The sequence below is a fragment of the Somniosus microcephalus genome, chromosome 24, assembly GCF_052327205.1.
Source record: "Somniosus microcephalus isolate GS21.2 chromosome 24, FLI_Smic_1.0, whole genome shotgun sequence".
Lineage (NCBI taxonomy): Eukaryota > Metazoa > Chordata > Chondrichthyes > Squaliformes > Somniosidae > Somniosus > Somniosus microcephalus.
The window spans coordinates 25,750,620-25,775,015 of record NC_141010.1 but is presented as its reverse complement, the minus strand read 5'-3'; the positions used below and the strand labels follow the sequence as shown (position 1 = coordinate 25,775,015).

Here is a 24,396-nt window from a genome sequence, read left to right as displayed (position 1 = left end):
TGCCGGCAGCTGTCCTGGAAGGCCAAGTCGGGCCGGCAGCCTCTGCACGCACGTCACGTCGTACGTGACGTGACGTCAGCGCGCTAGGGCGCGTCTTAAAGGGGCAATGGCCCCAACAGGTAAGTTAAAACATACAGTAAGGTAAGTTAAAGGGAATTGTGTGTCTTTATGTAAGGTACAACTGGTGGTACCGCCACACTGCAAAGTTTCTCCTGTCCGCCTAAAGATAAAAAGAACAAAATGACAGAGTATCTATTTAACTTACATTATGGACTTGTTGCTTTTCTTATTCGACATTTTCATGGTCCCAGCAGTATTGTTACTTTTAATGTTATTTTAATTGACGTTTATAAATTTAGGAAAAAGTCATAAAAAGGCAGTTCAAATGAAATGCTATATCATCTAAATACAGAAATAATTATTTCTGTCAAACATACCTGGTGTCAGTGTATATATAAGTTCATAAGACTGATTGAACCCAATCACTATTTAATATTGCACGGAAAATACAATTAATTTGTTTTTAGTAAAACTGAGAAAATGTGGTAATGGTGTACTGGCAGTTGGGCATAACGTTGCTTGGAGTGGTACAACTTTGGTTCGTCTCGAATTTGAATTTGTCACGTGGACAGTTCTCAATTTCAGATACAGCCATCTAGAGAGAAAGTGGGGGGTGGGGGAAAAGAGAGAATCCTCATGGGGTAGCAAACTTGCTTTGTTGGCCTGTGCCACCAACTAGCTACCTGTAAAATGACACTCGTAAGGTTTGAGAATAGATTGGTGCTCACACCTCTATCAGAAATTGGTGTGTGGTACTAGGATGATACATAGGCCACGATTTCGCCAGCCGTTGCGAGTTCGGTGCGGCTGGAGAAGACAGTGGCTGCAAACTCCGCACCCGTCTTCATCCCGTCTCCTCTGAGTGATTTTCCCGTGATTGGGCTGGTTAAGCCCAGCCTGCAAGGTTCTTGGCCAATTAAAAGGAAGCGGGTCTGATGGCGTCATCTGATGACATCTCATCAGTTGGTCTTCTTAAAGGGACCATGTCCAAAGTGATTTTGACAGTTGTGCTGCATGGAGGTGCTGCAAACACTGAATATTATGGAGGGAGTCACAGCATGCAGGAAGGTCCTCTTCCATGCCTATGAGCGGAATAGACCTCCCCAGGAGATTAACGCAGCCTGGTTGCACATTGCACAGGAGGGCACAAGCAGGGATGTTGTCAGGAGGACCTGGCTGCAGTGGCGCAAACCTTTCAATGATCTCAGTAGATCACGAAACGTTACTGCAAAGCCACATTCAACCTCATCCTCCTGTGCCACTCATCACATCCCCAACACTCTGCCTTCCCTACCCTACTCCTGCACATCTTTACTCACACCAACTTACCTTGCACCTCCACCCATCCCTCTCTATCTACATTATCACTTCCCCATCTCACTAGCCACCCATCACACCCACCCTCATCCTACTGCAAGCATACCAACTAACAACAAACAAGGATAGGCACTTGGGTGTTTTAGCCAATGTTCATGTAAAGTTTCTGTTAATGTGGTGTCAAACATTGAAACCTTTATTTTCAGCACTTTGCGTTCTTGGACAGATCTGTGTGCACCTTTGAAAGTGTCTTAGTGAGTTGCAGTGAATGGTGAGACATAACGACACCCCCCTCCCTCCAAAAGGTGATGAGTGTGAAAGGAATGGCTTGGACATTGTAGGGATGCTTTATGGTGCTGGTGTGGGGTGGTGCCAACCTAATGCATCATGTGGTAGCCAGGGTGTTCAGTGTTAAGTAAAGCTAATCTGAACATGGCGAGGCCATCGCTGGCGTCCCGGGCAGCAATGTGCACGGGTGATGATGCCCTGTGTCCAGTGCAGCATCAGTTGATTGCGGAGAATGTTGGTGTGGATGTTGGTGCTGCTGGTGTGCCCGGTGAGGTGGGTGTTGGGGCTGATCGTTTTGGGATTCTGAGGACCAAGGTGAGATTTTTTCAAGGGCACCGATGCTGATGGAATAGGTGGCAGGTGAGGTTGAGATGAGAGAAGTAATCTGTCAATGTTGAGATAGGTTGTTCCAAGGAGGTGACAGTGCATAGAGCGATTACTCCAAACACTTCAAAAGTGCATAAAGCTCAAACGTGGGTTCTAAATACTGAAGGCTGAAGCTTCTGAGATTGGATACTGACCAGCTGTAAAATGGTAGGTTTTAAACCACTTTTGCAGCTGTCACCTATTGAAAAAAAATGGAGAGTTGTTCAGAAACTGACATACTTACCTGGTGATCCCCGAGCGATGGGAACCTCGTGGAAAACTTGGCAAAATGCTTTGGAACTGGGAAAATGGGGATTCAATTACTTTAAACACCCTCCTAACAAGCACAATTTAATGACCTGCTGCTTAGTGCCGTGTCTGCAAAGCGCAGGCAGAAACGACACTTGGGAAACTGACAAGAAGGCGGGTTCAGAGCGGGATACCGGTCTGCTGTCAATCTTCTGGATTTTGACAGTGGACCCGCCTCCAAATCCGCCCTCTGAGCGCTGGCAAAATTCAGTGTGGTGAAGAAAACATGAAAAGTAAAGAACAAAAAGAAAAGAAAGTGATTTCACACTGTGTAGAAATTACTGTAATGGAAGTGAGTCCAACTTGTTGAACATGTGACAGAAAGAAAAGTATAACTACTCTGCTTTTTTGATTCTCTATACTGTACATTTGTAAAAAAAATTACATTTTACTCTTATTTATTCTATCACATGCAAGGGCTCTAGAGTGATGGTATTTTTTAAAATCAGCATTACTTTCTGATCACTAAAGTTTGTGGTACATTAACTAACAGACATAAATGCCAACACAGATCCTGCCCCATCATCATGAGGACTCAATGTAAAAGAACAGAGCAGTACATGAAAGCCGACTGCTTACCACCACAATTAAGCAGCGACGGCTGTTGTTATTCCCAGTGGCTAAACTATCAAAAATAAGCTTTATTTTTGAAAAGCTCGCCATATGCGCACGGATATATACTCCTGGGTAAAGCAGGTGCAGAGTGTTACTGGCAATTTAGATGGTATGTGAGCTATCTCCGGTCATTGTGTCTTTGTTTTGATTTTTGATGGGCATTGTTGGCTGGCAGTAAACATGACAGCTGTTGGTGATTGGAAGCCACATGTTCGAGTTACAGCACCAAGAAAGGATTCCGTGAGATGCCTGCTCCAAAGTTACTGAATGCCTGCTCCAAAGTTACAGAAGAGAACTGCAAAGGCATTGAGAGTTTTTTTTTGATTTTAAACAGATGGAATAAAATTAAGTGAAGTATCATGATTTAATTAAATCTGCTGTTGGTTACTTTGCTTCTTTATAGTCTTCTTAATAAATGTGAATGAGTCGTTTTAGATGGTCTTTTCATTGTTCACCCAGCGGACAAGATCAACTTTTGGTTCGTATGAAGTGCAGGCTTGCCCATGGAAGCGGAGTTTTGCTTTGAACATGAATTAAAAAGCATCAGGAAATCAAGCCCTGGGAAACCTGGCCTGCAGCCGTTAAATTCAATGGCTCCCAAGATCTGAGGTGCAGAGCCTCATTAACACATTATAATTACAAACCCGCCTCGCTAGAGTGGGTTACTCGAACACCCCCAAACCCGTCGAGGTTAAACTGGAAGTAGGTGCATTCGCGGCGAGTTGGGGTTGGGTTTCACATATTTACTGATTTAACTCCCTCCCCAACCTTCTTCCACACGTCGGGGGCTTTAAAATTCCCCCCATGGAGTCTGGCCACGTATCATATATTTATATAATTCCCTGTATTTCCATAGGTTTGCCTTTTCTCTTATCCCTTTCTCCATTTTTCTTTTTTGTAGATTGTTTCATTTTACTTTTCTATTCCTTTCTGTTTTCATTTCTTTCTTGCCTTATCTCTTTTCTTTCTGCTTTTTTTTGTTGTTGTTGCACTCATTGGCTTGTATTTTCCAGGGCCTACGGGTGTGTACGTGCCCATAAGGGCCCCACAAGCTCTGGGTTTTCGCACGTGAAGCCCTGAAACCTGCAATCTGTCAAGAATCTTCTTGACAGATCGTCGCCATCCCCAGGAAATGGACATCCGCGGGCGGAGAGTTGGGCTATTTGCAAAACTACTGCCCAGCAAATGCCCGTGAAATTCTTATGCCTGGTAAAAGCATAATGCCTGCTTTTACCAGCGTAAGAGTTGAAATGAATATAAAAATTTAAAAAATTCAATTATTTAAACGCCTGTAAGATAAGGTTATTTTTAGCCCCTTTAAAACATTTAAATTTATTTTTCAAAAAATTAAATGTGTTTTAAATATGTAATTAAATTCTATTTGAATTAATTTTAAATGTGTAATTTTTAAAATGTATTTGGTATGTAAATGTGTTTTCTTTATGTGATCCCCATTCATGCTTATGGAGATTCCGTACGTACGGAATCCCCATAACCATGAATGGGGATCCCCCTTCTTTCATTGGTTGGGCTGGGCCACGTGATCCCAGGGGCACTTGCGAACCGCCTGCGCCCCAGGATACGTGGGCCTCTACGCATGTCTACGCATAGGGGCCCAGGAGCGCGAGTCTCCGTGGATCCCGAGGCAGAAGGTAGGCGCGGATTTCATTTACTGATCAGAGGAATTTCCCCGCGGCAAGCCTCCGACCGCAAATTCAGGCCCATGTTATTCAACTTTTCAAAAAGTTTTCCTTGATGAACTGAAAATAAATCTGAATAGCTAAATTTTACTACATAGGAGATGTGGCACACAAACTGGCCATTCAGCCCAACCCATCCATACCTCCATACTGGTGTTTATGCTCCACTCGAGCCTCCTCCTGTCTTTCCTCATCTAAATTTATCAGCATAACCCTCTATTCCCTTCTCCCTCATATACTTGTCTAACCTCCCCTTAAATGCATCTATACTATTCGCTTCAACCACTCCCTGTGGTAGCGAGTTCCACATTCTCACCACTCTCTGCGTAAAGAAGTTTCTTCTGAATTCCCGATTGGATTTCTTGCTGACTATCTTATATTGTTGGCCTCTAGTTATGCTCTTCCCCACAAGTGGAAACATTCTCTCTGTATCCACTCTATCAAAACCTTTCATAATTTTAAAGACCTCTATTAGGTCACCCCTCAGCCTTTTTTCAAGAGAAAAGAGACCCAGCCTGTTCATCCTTTCCTGATATATATACCCTCGCATTGCTGGCATCATCCTTGTAAATCTTCTCTGCACCCTCTCCAGTGCCTCTATATCCTTTTTATAATATGGCGACCAGAACTGTATGTAGTACTCCAAGTGTGGTCTAACCAAGGTTCGATACAGGTTTAGCATAACTTCCCTACTTTTCAATTCTATCCCTCTAGAAATAAACTCTAGTGCTTGGTTTGCTTTTTTTATGGCCTTGCTAACCTGCATCGCAACTTTTAGTGATTTGTGTCTGTGTACTCCGAGATCCCTTTGTTCCTCTACCCCACCTAGACTCGCGCCCTCCATGTAATAAGTGTCCTCTCTAGTCTTCCTACCAAAATACAATACCTTACATTTATCTGTGTTGAACTTCATTTGCCAATTATCTGCCCATTCTGCAAGTTTATTAATGTCCTCCTGCAATATGTTGCAGTCCCCCTCAGTATCGACTATCCCCCCACAATTTGGTGTGATCTGCAAATTTAGAAACTGTGTTTAAAATGAGTTTGATTGATCAGGGACAGTAGGAACCTATTGAAAGTTAGAAAATTAGACAAATAGAAAAATGAAAGAGTCAGATTTTAAACTAACCAGTCACTTATAATACATTTATTGAGCATCACTTGCTTAATAAGTAATAATGCATATATGTTGACACAAGCATAAAATAAAATGTGTAGTTTTCACAGAAATCACAGAAACCCCACAGTGCAGATAGAGGCCATTTCAGCCCATCGAGCCTGCACCGACACATATCCCACCCGATTCCCGTAACCCCTACACCAACACATATCCCACCCTATCCCCGTATTTAATCCCCTTAACACTAAGGGTCAATTTATCATAGCCAATCATCCTAACCCGCACATCTTTGGACTGTGGGAGGAAACCGGAGCACCCGGAGGAAACCCACGCAAACACGGGGAGAATGTGCAAACTCCACACAGACAGTCACCCGAGGCCGGATTCGAACCCGGGTCCCTGGCGCTGTGAGGCAACAGTGCTAACCACTATGCCACCGTGCTTGATATACATTACTTGAATATAATTATCAGTGGTTGGCCATCTTGGATAGAAATAAATGGAAAATTTAAGGAACCTGTTCTTTGGTGTTAATTGTTACTGAAATGATTTCAGTGACAGTAGATTTTCTGCGATGGTTAATGGTGAATTTAAGGTTTACTAATTTCAAGCTGGGATTTTCTTTCGGATATTCCCAAAGTTTGCCCTAATTAAGTATTCACTACGAGTTCCCTGCCTGTATCAGTCCTGGTGATGAGAGCTCATTATGCGGGGTCAGGGACTGCATTAGCAAGCAGCCCTTAAAAGTGCTGTATTGTACAATTTGCCACCCCGCCTAGGAAAATTTTAAGGAATATAGGTACTTAAAGATAGGTGGCCACATATGAGGTACTTTTTTTTAGCCTTTACAAAGGCTGTAAATATTTAAAACAAATATTTTAGTTTTCCAAAGGCTATTTGGGGCAAAATAAATGTGGAGATAGGAAAGTCTCTGGGCAAGAAATGGAGTGGGACGCCTGAATCCAAATTAGATAACTGAAAGTCGAGATGATGCTGCTGCTTGAAGTGGGTTTGGGATTCGAGGGCAGCCTCCCCAGAAGTCAGCAGTGCAAGACTAGACAGCAAAAAAATTGAGGGAGCAGACAACCTTGATAGTCACTGGCAGTTTCTATGGTGCAGGTGTACTTGTAATAAATGTTACAGATCTGCAACTAGTTGCATGCTGACCTGCTTGTGGAGCCAATTTCTCACTGCCATTGCCACGTAGGTATGCTTGGGCCTGCAGATACAGTTGGTGATATAATGGTGGCTACTGGCATTCCAGCTCGAGTGTCTTCTGATCTTCCTGGCTTGCCTTCTTTCATCTTAATTCCTGGGATGTGAGGGTTGTCCTATGAGAAGAGATCGAGTAGCACGGGCTTATATTCCCTTGCGTTTAGAAGAATGAGAGGTGATCTCATTGAAACGTATCAAATTCTTAGATGGCTTGACAGGGTAGATGCTGAGAGGCTGTTTCCCCTGGCTGGAGAGTCTAGAACTGGGGGTCATAGTCTTGGGATAAGGGGTCGGCCATTTAGGACTGAGTTGAGAAATTTCTTCATTCAGAGGGTTGAGTCTCTTTGGAATTCTGGAGGGCTGTGGATGCTCAGTCGTTGAGTATATTCAAGACTAAGATCAATAGATTTGTGGACACTAAGCGATCAAGGGATATGGGGATGGGGCGGGAGAGTGGAGTTCGGCTAGAAGATCAGCCATAATCTTATTGAATGATGGAGCAGGCTAGAGGGGCCGTATTGCCTACTCCTGCTCCTATTTCTTATGTTATCATTTTTTTTTTAGATCCGCTCCTTTTTCAGATCTTCCTGTTCTGAAGTCTCATCAATACTTCAATTACAATTGTTCCTCTGGTGAATTGTCAAATAATGTTTATCGGTTTTAGGTTTCATATAATCATTATGTTTGGTGTCAAATTTGGCTCAGTGGTAATACTCTTGCCTCGGAGTCAGACCCCACTCCAGAGACTTGGGGGGGGGGGGGGGGGGGGGGAAATTGGGTTGGTTTGCGCCTCTCGTTAGTGCTTACGAGGGGCGCAAATCCCCATGCGCCCTAGGGCACGACGCCGCTAACACCTCCTGCAAAATTCAGCAGGTGGTTAGTGGCGGCGGTAGCTGGTAGCGCCCCGCAGTACTGCGCTGCCGACAATGACGCCATCACTGTGTGGAGTGTCCCGCTTGCGCCCCGGCCGCAAACTTTCCTTGCACCCCCGACCGATCGCATACAGGATCAGGGGGTGTTTTTGTAGCGGCGGTGCCGCAAGTTAAAGGGGCAGGTGTCAGGTGGCCATTTTTATTTTGGCCGACTGCCAGCACCTGCCCCCTTTTCACTTTTGTATGTGGGGTGCCGGCCGCGATCGCTTGAGTGCCGGGCTGTTTTCACGGCACCCCGCTTCCCCGGTGGTCTGGCAGGGCCCCGGTGCATGCAGCACTAGGCCTCTCCCCTTTAATCAGCGGAGGAGGCCTGCAATGATGCGGCGCTACGTGCCACTGCGCGTGGTGCTGCTGCACATAGCGCCGCAAAATTCAGTCGTAGCACCCCAAGCAGGAGGTGGAGCGCTTTCCAGTAGTGCTCCACCTCCTGCTTGGGGCGCTACTGCTGAATTTATGGCAGAGGAGTGCTGACGTTTTCGGTGCGCTACATTTAACGCCCCGGCGATGTTAGCATCACCCAATTTTTCCCCCTTGAGCATATCATCTAGGCTGGCATGTCAGTGGAGTACTGAGGGAGTTGTGCACCGTTGGAGATGTCGTCTTTCGGATGTGCCATTAAACTAAGACTCCACCTGGATGTAAAAGATCACATGGCACTATTCGAAGAGGGGCAGGCAAGTCTCCTGATGTCTTGGCAAACATTTATCCTTCAAACAACATTAAGACAGGTTATTTGGTCATTTATCTCATTGCTGTTTATGGTATCTTGGTGTGTGCAAAATGGCTCCTACATTACAACAGTAACTACAGTTAATACTAAAAATCTACTGCAAAACAAAAACAGGCTAGAAAGCCCGAAGGCTTTTTTAGGGGTCCACACTCATGAACTTCCCTTAAGCCAACTCCCTGTGGGCAAGCAAGGCATCCAGCTCAATCCTGGCCTAGGCAAATGGGAAATCAATTGCTTCATTAATCTACAATATAAAATTTAAATTAAGTTATAGTTAATTTTTGGTGACATCACTTTAGAGCAGTCTAAAATGTCTGCCATAAAATTGAATGGGGTGAGGCGGGAGAGAGTAAGTGTGTAAATCTGACTGCATGACCAGATATTCTGGACCTCCAGATTCTCAGCCTTCGGGACCGGGAAACTTCCCTCCTCTCACCCTAATATTTTCAAGAGAAAACTATTGAAAACAAAGAATTAAAGTTCATGCAAATTGTTTTATGATTACAAATAATCTTTTGGGGTAATCAAATCTTGTACTTAAGAATGACATGAACAACAGTTTGGATAATGGGGCTTTTACCTACTTTTACTTGCAGAATGGATTAGATGCGATATAAGTATGCAAACTGCCCTGAACCCCAACATATGAACAGAAGCCCATTGGTGTAGCAGTATGGCATTTTAATTTCTGAAATCAGGGATTGCTCTCAGTTAATGGGGTTGAACTGCTCAAAAATATTTAATTCAACACCTTTATAGTCAGCAGAAATCTAGGCTGGATTTAAACTCAGTTCCCAGAGGTAAAAAGACTTCCATTTTCAATAGAGGAGACAGGAATGGCCAAGAAATGATTGGCCAGTTGGTCTTGCTTCAGTTGTTGATAATAGATGAATTTGTTAAGCACATGGAGAAACGTGAGTTAGTCGGAGTCAGACAGCATGGATTTCTAAAAGGCAGTCAGTCATGCTTCACAAATCTGAGAGAATTCTTCAAAGAGAGAACAGAAAGGAATTGTAATGGATATGGTTTTTATGGAAAAGCAAAATACTGCAGATGCTGGAAATCTGAAATAAAAACAGAAAATGCTGGAATGTGGTCACATTGGGGTTGGGGTAAAGGGAAGCGTGAGAGAGAAGGAAGAAAGAAGTGGGAGAGAGAGAAGAGAGAGAAAGAAAACTGGAGGACAGAAAGAGGGAGTTGCCTGAACTGGAATGATGTGATGAATGGTGCGTCATAGGGAACTGTCTTTATTTATAACATGCATAAATGGTATGGACATTGAAATTGAAGGGGAAGAATGGTGAAATTTGCTAATGATGCTAAATTTTGAGGTATGGCAAATTGTGATCAAGGAATGTGAAAGATTCGTGAAGTTTAAAGATAGTCTAGTAGTATGGGCAAATAGGTAGCAGTTCAATGCAGAAAAATAAGAAGTAATACATTTTAAAAGTGAGAGAGAAAAAAATCCACCTTAAAAGGCAAGCCTCTAAATGAAGTACAGCAGCAGAGGGACTTTTATTTGCAGTATACATGTCACTAAAGTGGAAATAGAAAAGGGGTAATGTTGGACCGTAGTTGGAATAGTGTGTGCAGTTTTGGGCACATTTAAGAGTGATAGAAGAGCAATAGCAAGGGTACAGTGTAGATTCACTAGGATAGTAGTTCTCAAACTGGCGTCCATAGAGACTTTCCAGGGGGTCCGTGGCCAGAAGTAATTTTAAGCCTGCTCCTCTATAAAACCGACACTGATTCAGTTCTTGCGAATTATTCTCATTGGCTGAGCCCGCCTCCTCACAGAGGCTCACTCACTTTGCAACAAGTGCTCCCAGCCGGTCAAGCCGATTCTTTTCCCTGGCGCCGCGACCCTATACCATCCTCCCGACACGTGATCAGAGCGCCTGCGGGGCCCTTCAAACACATGCCTGAACATGTTCGTGCAAACACATACAATCCCACAGTGCAGCTGTTACAGAACATGCCAGTGGGACAGTGTGGCGGTCAGTCGTGCTTCCAGCAGCATCCCAGCATGTGCAGGGGTGCTCGTGCCCTCGCTTACCTTGGCCAGCCTGCTGACGGCTTTAAGAATTGTCCAGCACTAAGTGGCTAATAGTGGCCACCTGTTGCTGCGGAGTGAGTGCCCAGGACTGGTGTGAGAAGCAGGCACATGCATCTCACCAATATCTGTAAGTAAATACCCGTTTCCTTAAAAGCATTATTAAAGCACACTTTACATGCAGCACTTTCGTATTATAATTTAGATGGGGAGAGGTCCATGATTACTAATCCATTTGAAAAGGGGTCCTTCAACCAAAAAAATTTGAGAACCACTGCACTAGGATGCTAGGGCTTTCTTCACTAGAGATGATAAGATGTGACCTGATAGAAATCTTACAAAAGCTTATAAAATAAACTTTTTCCAATAATCAATAAGATGGTAACAGGAGCATAAATTTAAGTTAAATACAAAGAAATAATTCAAGGAGGTTAGATTATATATATATTTATACAGAGGGTGGTTAGAGTATTGAATTTTCTGCCACAAACCACTGGTGAAGCAGAGTCCATAAATTCTAAAAAAAATTTGAAGGGGACGTAGAGCGAGCAGGAGAGTAGGACTAGACCAAGTGGCTCATTTGAGGGGGACGGATGGCGCAGACTTTATAAAATGGCCTTTTTCTGGGCTGTGGCATATTATGTTGTAACACTCTATGATCAACTCACTGTGCCTCTCAGGGTCGCTATTATATCCTTTATGATAATTTATACATTATATGAGTGCAGCAGACGGATCGCGACTGAAGCCTACATACTTAGCTAAGTGTTGGTTTCCCTTATAGGTATTTTGAATGTTTTCCTCTTACCTTCTTCTGATATCATAGTTTGTGTGGAGTTTGCACATTCTCCCCGTGTTTGCGTGGGTTTCCTCCGGGTGCTCCGGTTTCCTCCCACAGTCCAAAGATGTGCGGGTTAGATTGATTGGCCATGATAAAAAAAAATTGGCCCTTAGTGTTAGGGGGGATTAAATACGTGGGGTTACGGGGCTAGGGCTTGGGTGGGATGGCTGTCGGTGTAGGGACCGGGTGCTAGGGTTTGGATGATCAGCCATGATCTCGTTGAATGGCGGAGCAGGCTCGAGGGGCCGAGTGGCCTGCTCCTGCTCCTATCTTCTATGTTTCTATGTTCCTAACCAATGGTGAAGTAATGAAACTGGCAGGCGTCCAGTAAAATTTTAGGTTACAACTTCAGGCTACATCTTTGTGAAACTGGGATGCGCGAATGTCATATGCAAGTTAGCATGTTTGCTAGTGTATCTGAATCAAGTTAATGAGGGTTCCAACTAGGATTATTAGTGGTATTTTACTTTCAATGAGGACAAAATAAATACATTTCTTATTGTAAGGCAAGAGGGACTTTTGATATTATGAACCCACCCTAATAATTCATCTATTTTATGGTATGGTGACACAGTTGACTGTGAAATTGGGTTCTGGTTAATGTCCTGCACCTCAGTGAATCGTACTTCACTTTGCTGCTGTACTTTGAAATTTAAAGAGCTGTCTCTCATTTGTAGAGTTGTGATAGGCATGGTGGCTATAGTAAGGGAAAAGACCAAGAAAGAAGAGATACATTTCAGAAAAACAAAATCATTTGAAACCATATTTGAATGCATCTAGTTTGTCTGGTCTATTACTTTGCCTAGCTAAGTTGGAGGCTTCATGCAACACATTCTAAGGAAGTTTTGAAAACCATGCCAAAAAATCCAAATACCAGATTTATTACTTTAACTACTTTAAAAGTTTTATTCATGGCTTGGCAGATATTTAAGTGTCAAAGCCTTGAGGCTTTGAAAGCCTCATGCAATGGGTTCACTGTTTGCAACCCAGATGTCCTACAGATTCATCACAATTTTTCAGCTGATGAAACACTGCAAGTGATGTTGTTTAAAATCAAAAGAATCTCAGTTTTGTATGTTTGAAGCTACATCATTAGCAACTGCCTTTGTAAAATAGCTGTTACTCCTGGAAAACAATGCTTAATCTAAAATTGCTGAAGATTGTTCGTAGCTGTCCTTTGTTTATTTTTCTCAAAAGGAAGTTCCATTGCTGTCTAGTCGTTTCGGGGCAACGCAACAGAATCGACAATATATGTCCTGTGCTAACTTTGGAGGTTGGCTTTGGATCATGTTGTGCTGGTGAGTGGAAAGGCTGGTGTGCGAGCAGCTTGAAATAAAATGGTGAATGTTTTCTACCGTATCTCAAAATCTAAATGGATTTAAATATGACTTCAGTGGACTTATTTACTATGGTGTATAGTCATTATAGTGAACCTATCAATTTTAAGAACAAAAACATTGTGGGGTTATGCAGCCATGAATTAAAAAACAAAATTTGCCACGGAACCTAAATGGATATGTTAAATGAATAAAACATGTAAAATCTAACAGGAATGCCACCAATTACAAAAAAAGTGCAACTAGTTGAACGTTAATAGTACACTATTTTACCATATAGCAAAAAACTATGAATGCTGGAAATTTGAAATAGAAACAAAATTTTGGAATTACACAGCATCAAAAAAGAGAAAAGACAAATTACTATTTCAGGTGGTGCCCTGAGATGCTGACAGAGACTTGCTGTGTATTTCCAACACTGTCATCCTACTTTCAATGCAGATAAAGTGCAGCTTTTCTGACAAAACTGCAAACAAATAATTTTCTCTTCAGATAACAAAACTCAGAAGAAATTTAAAAAAGTTTTAAATATTAATTTCAATGGCTTTATTTAGGATTTTCCTTCATTCTCGGACTGATTTCCCTGATCTGTTCAGAGTCTTTATTTGTTTCAGCTTTAAAAAAAAAGGGTTGCTCTTACTCAGTTTACCTTTAATCTCCCTCGCTGTCTTGTCTTTTGCTTCTTCGCTCCCACTTTGTGTAGGCTTATCTTCCAGTTCTAATCTGATTTGGTTCTGTCTTTTCTCTCTCTGCTCAGTTTTAGTTTGCACTGCAAGCCTGAGCGTGAAGCTCTAAAACAAAATCTGTACTGAGTTCTCTGTTGCTGCAGACACCATGCTTAATGCAGCAGATGACAACAGTAAGTCTTTTCCTTCTCCACAGCCCGCTTAACTTAGAGATTCCTTGCTGAGCTGAAAGTTAAGGTTAAACACCTTTAATAGTAACTTGATTTAAAGGACATGTGGAGGTGCAACTACTTACCTACATTGAAATTACTTAACAACATTAATGTCTGTTCTACTTGGAACAATTCAGTACATATAGTACCATATTTTTATTCTGAATTTTAGTTAGTTTAGCTATGACTTTTGACGCCTATGTCATTGACAAACTTAATATTCTGCTTATAAATGTACTTATTTTAAAGAGTACATCATTAAAATAGAAATACAGCTTTTCTCAACAGCTTTAAAATCTGATAATTTGGCATATGATGAGGTGCGACAGCAATCAGCTTCACAGTCACAGAGCTGCTGATCACTAGTCTGTTACCAATTTCTGCCTGGGTAGCAAGAGAAACTGAAGATAGTTCTGATTAAAGGAAAAGAAAAGCAACACAATTGTGTGAGCTTTGATGTTGGTAGCTGATGAAAACCATACTAACTGGCAAATAAAAATCTCTGTCTACTTTAAGATGTAAAAGTTAACTCGACTTTTAGAAGATTATTTTAATTACTGTCGAACAGATTTTCATGTTGAACCAGGGTAGGTTTTTTTTTAAAATTCTGCTATTTTAAAGTTAGGCTTTTTTAGTTTTAGTAAAAATGTCTCCGTTGTTATTTTCTTGCTTGCCGTCAACTGAAAACAATTATCTTTAGATATGGGCAAGATACTTACCAGTCTTACTTGTGAAATTTAAGTATGTACTATTTGTGAAACATAACTCGTAGGCTATTACATTTAAACAATTGGCAATTATAGACAGTTAGATACTATTTGTTGAGGGGGGACTTTAGGTCTGATTCTCAATTGCCTTCTTATTCAAAGTTGCTATAATGAGAAGAGCTTGGGAGTGGAAGGCGGATGGAAGAAAACGAGAAGACAGGGAGGGAGGATAAAATTGTCAATACTATAGCATTGAATCTACTTTAGCAAAGTATTTTAGATTTTTGCAGAATAGAGAACTTGAGTCTATAGTTTTGCTATGCTCCAAAATGCAGAAAAAATAAAAACAAAAACAAAGCTGAACTTGGGCCCACATTCCTAAAAAAAAAGATTTGCTGTGGCGTTTGGCTGGGAAAGGGTGGCAGATGACATTACTTATTTGAATATAATAACTGAAGGGCTAAAATGTAAACTGCAGGCATAAAATCAAATTCTTTGGTTGGCAGGGCAAAACATTTTCCATGCAATTAAAAATAAATCCATCGCATTGCGGTAATACAATATTAATAATTTTAGGACCTAAATTTGTACGATGGATTTATACTAACAAAGTGATAGTGGGCCTGAATATTACCTATTCAACAGTGCCCTGGAATACATTCAAATAGCAACTAGCCTCAGCAAATAATATATTTCAGTTGCATCCCTTGACATCACTTAAATGTTTTTATGTTGTTCTTTAGCTGTCAGTTCCCAGTCTGTGGCCACATCAAGATGAACCTGCTAGGAATTTTTTATAAGATAAATGAAATGGGAGACTACTTTTTCACTTGGTCTGGCTGGCTGCTGTCTATTGCAACAGGGTAGCAAATGTGGTGTCACAGTGGCAGCAGTGTGATTCTGTGGTGACATTGTGACCTTATATGACCATGTCATGCATAAACTTATTATTTTCATAATGCTGTCATTAAGTCAATATTCTGAGCATGCACACTGGCTAAAATGTCACAGCCCCCTTGTGCTTCCCCTTTGCTGACAGGTCACAGGGAGACCGGCAGAGCAATCTAAAAATAAATATGCAAAAAAATTAATATACGAAAGCAGTGCTCTTAAGACCACAACCTATATATATCATGAGCTTTCCATATCATGAGCTTTCCCACACACAAAAAAAAGTTTCCTAAGACAATTTTTTTTTAATGTATACAACTCATTATAACAAACTGCTGTTATGGCTGGAGCGGAGATTGCATCATACAAGGGGTAGGTACCAAATAATAAGTTATGTTCAATTTGGTCTCCTGAATTCGTTTCGATCACCTAGAGAGATTGGAGAGGCTGTGGACCAAAATTCACATTCCTGGATATCGCTGAGGGACATTGCATCAGGAGCTTGCGCTTCGCCAGGCAGGCTCCTGCAACAGGATCTGCTGTCAGCTGGATCAGATGGCCATGCTTTGCCAGTGGCTGCCAAAGTCACCACCGCCTTTAACGTTTTTGCCTTAGGTAACTTCCAGGCTGCTACAGGAGACATCACCTGCATCTTCCAGTCTGCAGTGCACAGCTGCATCAAGCAGGTCTCCAGTGTCTTTTATGCCAGGGCCAACCAATACATCACCTTTGCCATGGACACCAATAGTCAAAATGAGAGAGCTTCCCCATGCCCAGGGCATCATAGACGGCACTCATGTAGCAATCAAGGTACCAGAAGACCACCTGCAGGTTTCGTTAACAGGAAGGGATATCACCTAATTAATATCCAGCTTGTCTGTGATCACTGCAGAAGGATCAGGTAAGTCGGTACCAGTTTTAGAGGCAGCTGCCACAATGCCTTCATCCTGCAAGACTCAACTATTCCACTCTTGTGGGAATATAAAAGGATGGTTGCTTGGCGACAAGGCTACTCCATGCACATATAGCTGATGACATCCCTCCGCAACCCCACCGTCTGAACAGGTCAGATACAATCGCAGCCATAGCACCACCAGGATCATCACTGAGCACACTATTGTGCTATTGAAGCAAAGGTTCAGGTGCCTGTATAGGTTCTGGAGCTCCCTACAATATGCCCCACACAAAGTCTGTTGACATCATTGTAGTGTGCTACATTTTGCACAACATGGAAATGCACTTTAAGTAGACCTCTACAGGCCCACCGGAAATTGTGTCATGAAAGTGGAGGGCTTCCTGTTTTTGGAGTAATGGGGTGGGAAATCCACCTGCGAGTTGAAATAACCTAGATTTCAGGCCCAGGGTAACGAGTGTGTTTTGCACTTGCCCCACCCTCTGCCAACCCAAAGCTTGCTGCAACCCCAAAGTTTATAAAATTCTCAAACAATCAACTGAATTGCCTGGGTACTTTATAAAACATTTGCTTCAGAATGACTACAGTCATATTGCAAGTACTGTGATGCTAAAACAGTACAAGCCCTAAATTTGATTTAGTTAGCTTTGCATAGCAATTATACATTGGTATGCAGTTGAAATCAATGTGCATGGTGCCTAAAATGTTTAGTATAACTGGCTTATTACAGCCATAAGCTGAGTTCAAAAGAATCAAATGTTAACAAACACAATAAGGACAAATACAGAATTGGTCTATTTATAACTGTACATGAAAATAAAACTGGCAGACTCTATATCTTGCATAACTTTTTGAATATGATACAGAACGGCTACTGCAATCTTCAAAAAGTCACCCTAACAAGAATGATTATTGGCATATTTCTATGTTGTTTTTCAGACATCCTCTAAGTACGTTCACTAATGAGAACCCCGAATACCATTTAAAGAATTTAAATAAAAAATAACAAAGCTGTAGCAGACCCATCCGCAATGCAACCCACATTCTGAGTTGTTGCGTTGGAAAGAGTTAAATGAAGCGCTGCAATTTTAGCAGTCTAACTCTGCATAAAGTATCTCTGGAAGGCATCAATTATCATCACGGCAAATGTCTTAACATTGACCAGCAGCTACCAAGATTGCTAATGGGGGACAATAAACAGAGCACAAGAGGCATGAGGTAGCATTATTTGGCTCTCTGCTTAAATTACGTGAAATAAAAATAAAAAATAAGCAAGGAGCTGTGCTTGGCTGTACTCACCCCAAGTCCACCACAGGGTAGCAGTGCATACATCTTCTGTGTAATAGGACCTAGACAAACACGCCAACAGAATACTCTTCAGTCAATGGTGAAAAGCCGACATGAGTTTATTTTTATTTCTTGGAAAGGCAATATAAAATCCTTCAGTGACACTTACTTTCCAGGCATTGCCAGTTGCTGAAATAGCCAACTATTATTTAGGTATATTTAACTGCAATTTTAAAGTATTCAAATAAAAATGCTCAAAGTATTTATCATCCCTACAACTCGCAATTTAACAAGCACATTAATCAACTGAGCATTCTCAGTCTGCACAACGCATCATATAGGAATACAATTTCTCCAAACCAGCAAACAAATGCAATATGGAAACAGATTCCCATGCTGCAAAGAGAATTCTGCCATGGCCAGTGAAAACAAGATTCACTTGCTGTAAAGTTTTTGGCAGGTTTGTTTTTCCTTTGGTCTTTTAGTGATTAAATGTAAATTATGGGGTGGCAACTACATACCTAGCAACTTCTTACTGTCCAGCTTCTGTCTGTTCAGAGGGCTGGTGCCATATAACAATGTGTGGTGTTCTGAATGCACTGTTTGAATTTCGTCCAAAGTCGCTTTTCTACCCCGGATTCGCTGTAAAAGTAAGTACAGAATATTAACCCTTTGAGGACTGCAGTAGCATTTCTCCACCAAAATAAAAATATAGAGCAAAACTACAGCTTTCACAAATTTACTCTATGAATACATTAAATTAATGTTAATGTGTCTTCATACTGGTCCCTGACTTTTAGAATATTCACCACTGAAAATTTATTGTTTAACAAAAAGTGTTTTGCAGACATCAGAAAGTGTGAAGATTTTAACGCTGCACAGAGCATTCAGTACTCAAAGGGTTAATCATTTAGGTGGCACTCATCAGAAATGTCCTGCCAGGGAAGCAGCATTGATGAAGAATATACTGAGGAGGTCTCTGTGCTAACCCAGTTTCCGAAGAATAATGGATTCAGACATGTTAATAAATATGTATAAATTGCAGGTATACACAGCATAATCACTTGGACCTCTTATTATATGTACCAGCGAGTATTCATATGTCCCCCATAATAACTAACCAAGCAACTTTTACACCGATTTTAAAAGTTCAGTATCTGTGTTGCACCTTCAACCTTCAGGTACTATTTGGTTGTTGTACGTACCTATTTTTCCCCATCGAATGTTAAACATCAGAATCAGTGACTTAAAAGTATGAGCAAGCCCTGCAAGCTGTAAATGCCACACCTTTTCTCCCCTGCAACAGGTAAAACAACTGTAGGTGTCTGTTGAGAGAACCCCCTAAAATTGTAATTCGTTTTTGAAGTAAAGTGATAACTTAATTTGAATCAAGAGAGTTCAGTACACAGTTCTGTTGAGGGATTTAAGGCTGATGCATCATAAATGGTGAAAGTGCAGATTGAGTGGTTTATAAGTGAGAAAGATTCCTCCTGCATTCGAGATAGGATTACACCCTTTAACTCTCTCCACAGAATTTTACGATATAATATATACTAACTATGATTCTCAAGTGAGGAAATGGAATCTGTAATATACGGTTATAACTGATTCTGAGATTATTAACTATTGAGAGCAGAACATTAGTGATATTTCAAAGTTGTGGCACAATGATTTTCATAGGAGGGTATAGCAGCCGAGTGGCAATAGTTGCAGAATAGAACACATGATTCATAAAAGGGTAGAACAAACTTTTTTTTTTTTAAAGAAGGTGAACTACTGAGATTACATAGTTAGTATTTATTAATCTACAGAATGCATAAAATTACATGTTTAAAAAAAGTGTTCCAAATTTCACCTACACATCTATTTGGTTTCTCTCTACAAACTATATATGTATTGTACTTCCCAATTTTCTTTCTTTAATAGTATTTTATTGAAGTTCTTGTTTGCACATAAAGAAAATACATAATGGAGATATTATGACACCAGTAGGTACAGACACATCATACAGAGGTACAATTACAACTGTTCCTATATCATCTATGTACAGCTCTATTATCTGGACCAGAGACTTTGTTCAGAGCAGGAAAGAACAATTTAAGAAAAAGAAAAATGACCAAGCTATATGTCATCAGGAAATGCAATGCGAAGTAGACTAATAAATTAAACTAGCAGAATGATTGCACCATACTGAGCCCAAATTTTGATCTAATAGTATTTACTCTACATGGTCCAAAATCAGGCTAAACATTCAGGTACAGTCATGTATAATGCTTCTTTTCACTAGGCAGAGAAACTAACAACTTTTAATTGTGCGCGCATCTGTATTGATATATTATTTATTAAAATGGACTGTTGTGCTGAGGAATAAAACTTATGAAATGTCGCCCAGTGGCAGCAAACCCTTCTTCGTCAAGTACAGGAAGGCTTAGATACAATGTAGATTTCCTAATACATGACAATGGCAAGAGGCCTAAACCCCATCTGCAAAGCGCACCCTGTACTGTACAGAAATGTCTCTTCAATTTCCCATACATTCCTATGGAGTCATTAAGCAAAATTTCCATATTACTGTCACCTGTACAAGTCTGTAGGGCAACCTGGTACTGTGAATAAGCTGAACTTCCCTCAACAGATTTCAATCATGAACTTTGAAAGATAATTTGAGCTGACTTGAAATCCAGGTTCCAGAGGTGAAAGGACACATTGTTCTAACCACAGTAAGGGGTTGTCCTTTGAGGAGAGATTGAGTAGACTAGGTCTATATTCTCCAGAGTTTAGAAGAATGAGAGGTGATCTCATTGAAATGTACAAAATTCTAACAGGGCTTCACAGGGTAGATGCATGTTTCCCCTGGCCGGGGAGTCTAGAACCAGGGGTCACAGTCTCAGAATAAGGGGTCGGCCATTTAGGACTGAGATAAGGAGAAATTTCTTCACTCAGAGGGTGGTGAATCTTTGGAATTCTCTACCCCAGAGGGCTGTGGAGGCTCAGTCGTTGAGTATATTCAAGACAGAGATTGATAGATTTTTGGATATTAAGGGAATCAGGGGATATGGAGATAGAGCAGGAAAGTGGAGATGATCAGCCATGGTCTTACTGAATGGCGGAGCAGGCTCGAAGGGCCAAGTGGCCTACTCCTGCTCCTATTTCTTATAATCTAACCACTTATGCCACACTCAATTCTCCTTTTATTTTTAATTAATACATTGCAAAAGCAGCAGTATTTTTTTATTCAAGACCAAACATTGTTGATGGCTCCCCACAGCACATCAACGCAGGACAAATAAGGTTGCTAACAGTTTGTTTTTTTGGCCTGGCAGACCTTTTTTTAAAAAAAAGAAAAGAATCAAATCATGCAGCAAAAGTCCAAGCTTTGTGTGTGGCACAATTTTTGTCTAGTACTTCCAGAAATGCCAACTTATTGTCCATTACGGAAACTCCCGCGTTTTCTTGGGAGTTTTTCCAAGGTTTGGCAACTTTAAACCCCACGCATGCGTGGTAGATTTGAAGCATGCAACTTCTCGCCGGATTCTGCAGGCAGCCTCCAGATCAAGGACAAGGCCTTGACACCATCAGTTTAGGAGTGGGAACAAGAGGCAAGAGATCCCGAGATGAAAAACTGCAACCTTTTTATACGTGGAATTTTGCTACAGATCAGACTTCATCCTGTTTTAGTTACCGATTTACTGCTCACTTTTGTTTTTAAAAAAGTATACGTCTGTAGTTTTGTGAAGTTTGTATATCTGGCTTGAATTTAGGGTTTTGCTGCAATTGGGGCCAACCTAAAACCCAATATAAAAACCTTCAAGACTGTGATAAACTTTCCTGATATCTTGAGAGTAAAACTGATTTCAAATCAACAGATAAGACAATAAATATGCTGTATTCACTTTACAGAACTGCCAAGGAGATTGCACTGTTATGGTATTATGGGAATTTTGATAATCCATAATCCTAAATTAAACAATAGGAAAAATTCCATTCTTGATGTGCAAGCACCAGCTTTTTGCTTTTGCACACACTTGATCAAACCCATTTCCCATTACAATGTGCACAAAGGTTTTTCAAATCCTTCGCCCCCTTGTCCGATCCCTGTCGAGTTTTGGACCGGACAAGAGGTGGAAATCCTAGAAAAGTACACAAATTGACCCTCACGTTTTAATAAACAGACATTCCATATAGTTTTTTTTACAACAAATAATGTGACCAGCACTTAAAGATCTCTCGAGAAGGAGCACTTTTGGCCTAAAAAGAGTGACTGTAGGCCTTTCCAGAAAAGTTGCACAAGGTCATTCAAAACAATATATCACATATCCAACATGAATTGTTACTTCTCAAGCTAATGCGAAACACCGTAACAGGATGAAGTAGGCTTTGATCAAAATTCAGTTTTGGATTAGACATCAGTGTACTTTGCTGTTGCATGTTTCACACCTTTTCAGGTGCAGGTCCACATTTCAAAATTAGTCAGTTTTGAGATTCTTGGCCCATAAACAGGTGCTTCAAACACAATTCAGGTCTCAGTGGACAGGAACCACACAAAATTTGATAACAGGGCCCTCTTTCCAACTGTATTCAATGGAACTTAATATTACTTTATTGAATGTGCACATTTAAGATCCTTATCCAGGACTGACGTATTCAAAAACTTAAAAAATGGAACATTGGGAAAGCAGATAGAGACAAAATTATATGTTCGCAATGGTTATTTCAGGATCATAGTTGAAAAGTCAACATTTGCGAGTTGAAACAATCCTCTTTTATTCATTCATTCCTGGGAAACTGTACTTGGCTCCAGTATTTTTGGAAAGTTTTTGAGCCACGGTCATCACTTTCCCTGCTTTCTTACCTCACACTTGTTGAGTAACCCCGTTTCCTGAAGCCTAGACCAGACGCTCTGTATTCTCCCTGCATGCTCTGGATGGTTGTTAGTGTTCCCACAAGTGCACTGGTGTTTCAGCATAAAAGTGTCGTAGACTAAACCTACAGAGAAGAAAGAAATTAACAAAGCACCTTATAACCTATTTTACATTTTTATTTAACAAAGCAACTCCCTTTGAACCAGCACACTTGTTGCAATTTTAATTTTGGCTAGGTTACATGTTACAATCAACTACTGGAAGAAGCTCAAACACATTTAGTGTATGATTTGTAAATTGAATTTTCTTTGGCAAGGAATGTTAGTGTTGAGAGGAAACAATTTTCTCCAATCTTTCTTTTGACAGCAACAGGCACTGATCAGGTACAGCATGGTTAAGTTTGGTTATGAATGGCATAGTTAGGTACAGCAGAAAGCCTCCTCTCCTCTGCTTCAACAATAAACCATAACATATACCTTACAGCACTCGCTACCCCACCAATGTAGCACATCAATTTCTCTCAAGTCATACTTATGACTTCTGTGAATGACATTGCCAAGTTATGAACATTTCATGTGAACTCACATAACATTAGGAAGTGGGTTGAGATAACTCAAATTCATTTCACTTAGGACTCGCTAACATTTTCCAGTTCTGACGAAAGATCATCGACCTGAAACGTTGACTCCGTTTCTCTCTCTACAGATGTTACCTCACCTGCTGAGTGTTTCCCAGCATTTTCAGTTTTTATTTCAGATTTCCAGTATCCGCCATATTTTGCTTTCTTAGGATTCTTACAGCCAGTAGAGAGAGAAATACTCTTTTAATCTGATCAATTTCACACTTAAAAGAGTGGCCCTGAAATTCCTGGGTCCTGGATAAGGCAGAGTAAGTGCAGCAGGGTGGGACGTACGCCCGCCAAAATCGGAGGAAGCTGATCTGATCGAAATCTTGGGGTTAGCTCATTTCCATAGTTTTTGCGGAGCAAGGGCATTCGACCTGCCAGTAGTTGGCCAGATTTGCTAGGGAAGGAACAAAAAATTTGGGAAGGGGGCTGAGCAAGGATGCAATATTGTAATTTAAAGGGCTGCATGTCGCTAAAGGGGTGAACAGACCTGCAAGGAGGAATGAAATGGCTGTGCAACAGAAGGTGAGTATCTAACTTCTCAGACTGAATTGGAAGTATTGCTGTCCCTGGTTAGAGAAGGGCCTGGCAGATGGGGATGGAGATGTAGGAGTCGCTGTACCTTAATGGATTCAGGAGACCGTTTCTTATTTAATATTTCTATATATAATCTTCAATCTGTCCACCAGCTACCACTTTCCTCATAAGATATCCATAAAGTAGCTGATTAAGATAGAATGCAGCTCAAGCAGACCAAAGCTAATAGTACTGTTTTTGCTCCAGATGCTGCAAGCCAAGAGACAGGATGCTGAAGAGAAAGACACTGCAGTCCAATTTACCTCTGGCAACACTGATAACCACTCACCCACCCACCCAGTCATTCACCCTCTCTCTGCACTTAGCAGCCCAGACACCCAATTAAGGGGGATACAGATAGTGTAGATGCATAATTGGCACTTGGTGAAACAAAGAGCACAAGGAAACCAGAGGATGCAGATGTGGAAGTGGAGCCTGATATAGTTGAGCGGAGACACAGGACATGGCAGCCGCTGGCTGCAGAGCATGCAGATGATCATCTAAGGAGTATTGCCATGGAGAGATAGCACCAGACACCTACGGAGGATCTGAGTGGCCTCTCCCAACATGCGCAGCAGATGGCTGGGCTAGCATTGGAAACCACTGCCCTGGTGTGCGATAGGTTTTCAACTCATACAGGGCAACCTGAAGAAAATGGTACCTGCAGGAGCATTTGCAGACTTTCCACTGCTTCACAAGGCAAGTCATTCAACTCAATGTGGAGGCATGGAATGAAAGATTGCAAGCCTTCAAG

General features: G+C 41.3%; 1 protein-coding gene across 8 annotated transcripts in view; it reads right to left on the bottom strand.

The window, feature by feature from the left end:
• Window positions 1-24,396, bottom strand: part of hdac5 (histone deacetylase 5) — a 334,491-nt gene that overhangs the window by 30,382 nt on the left and 279,713 nt on the right. For all 8 annotated transcript variants that reach the window (XM_085966332.1, XM_085966329.1, XM_085966334.1 and 5 more), the window contains 3 exons: window positions 22,432-22,565; window positions 18,101-18,221; window positions 17,592-17,641 (listed from right to left, as the gene is read on the bottom strand). In XM_085966332.1, the coding sequence (XP_085822458.1) occupies window positions 17,592-17,641; window positions 18,101-18,221; window positions 22,432-22,565 (305 nt within the window). The remainder of the gene's footprint in view (window positions 1-17,591; window positions 17,642-18,100; window positions 18,222-22,431; window positions 22,566-24,396) is intronic.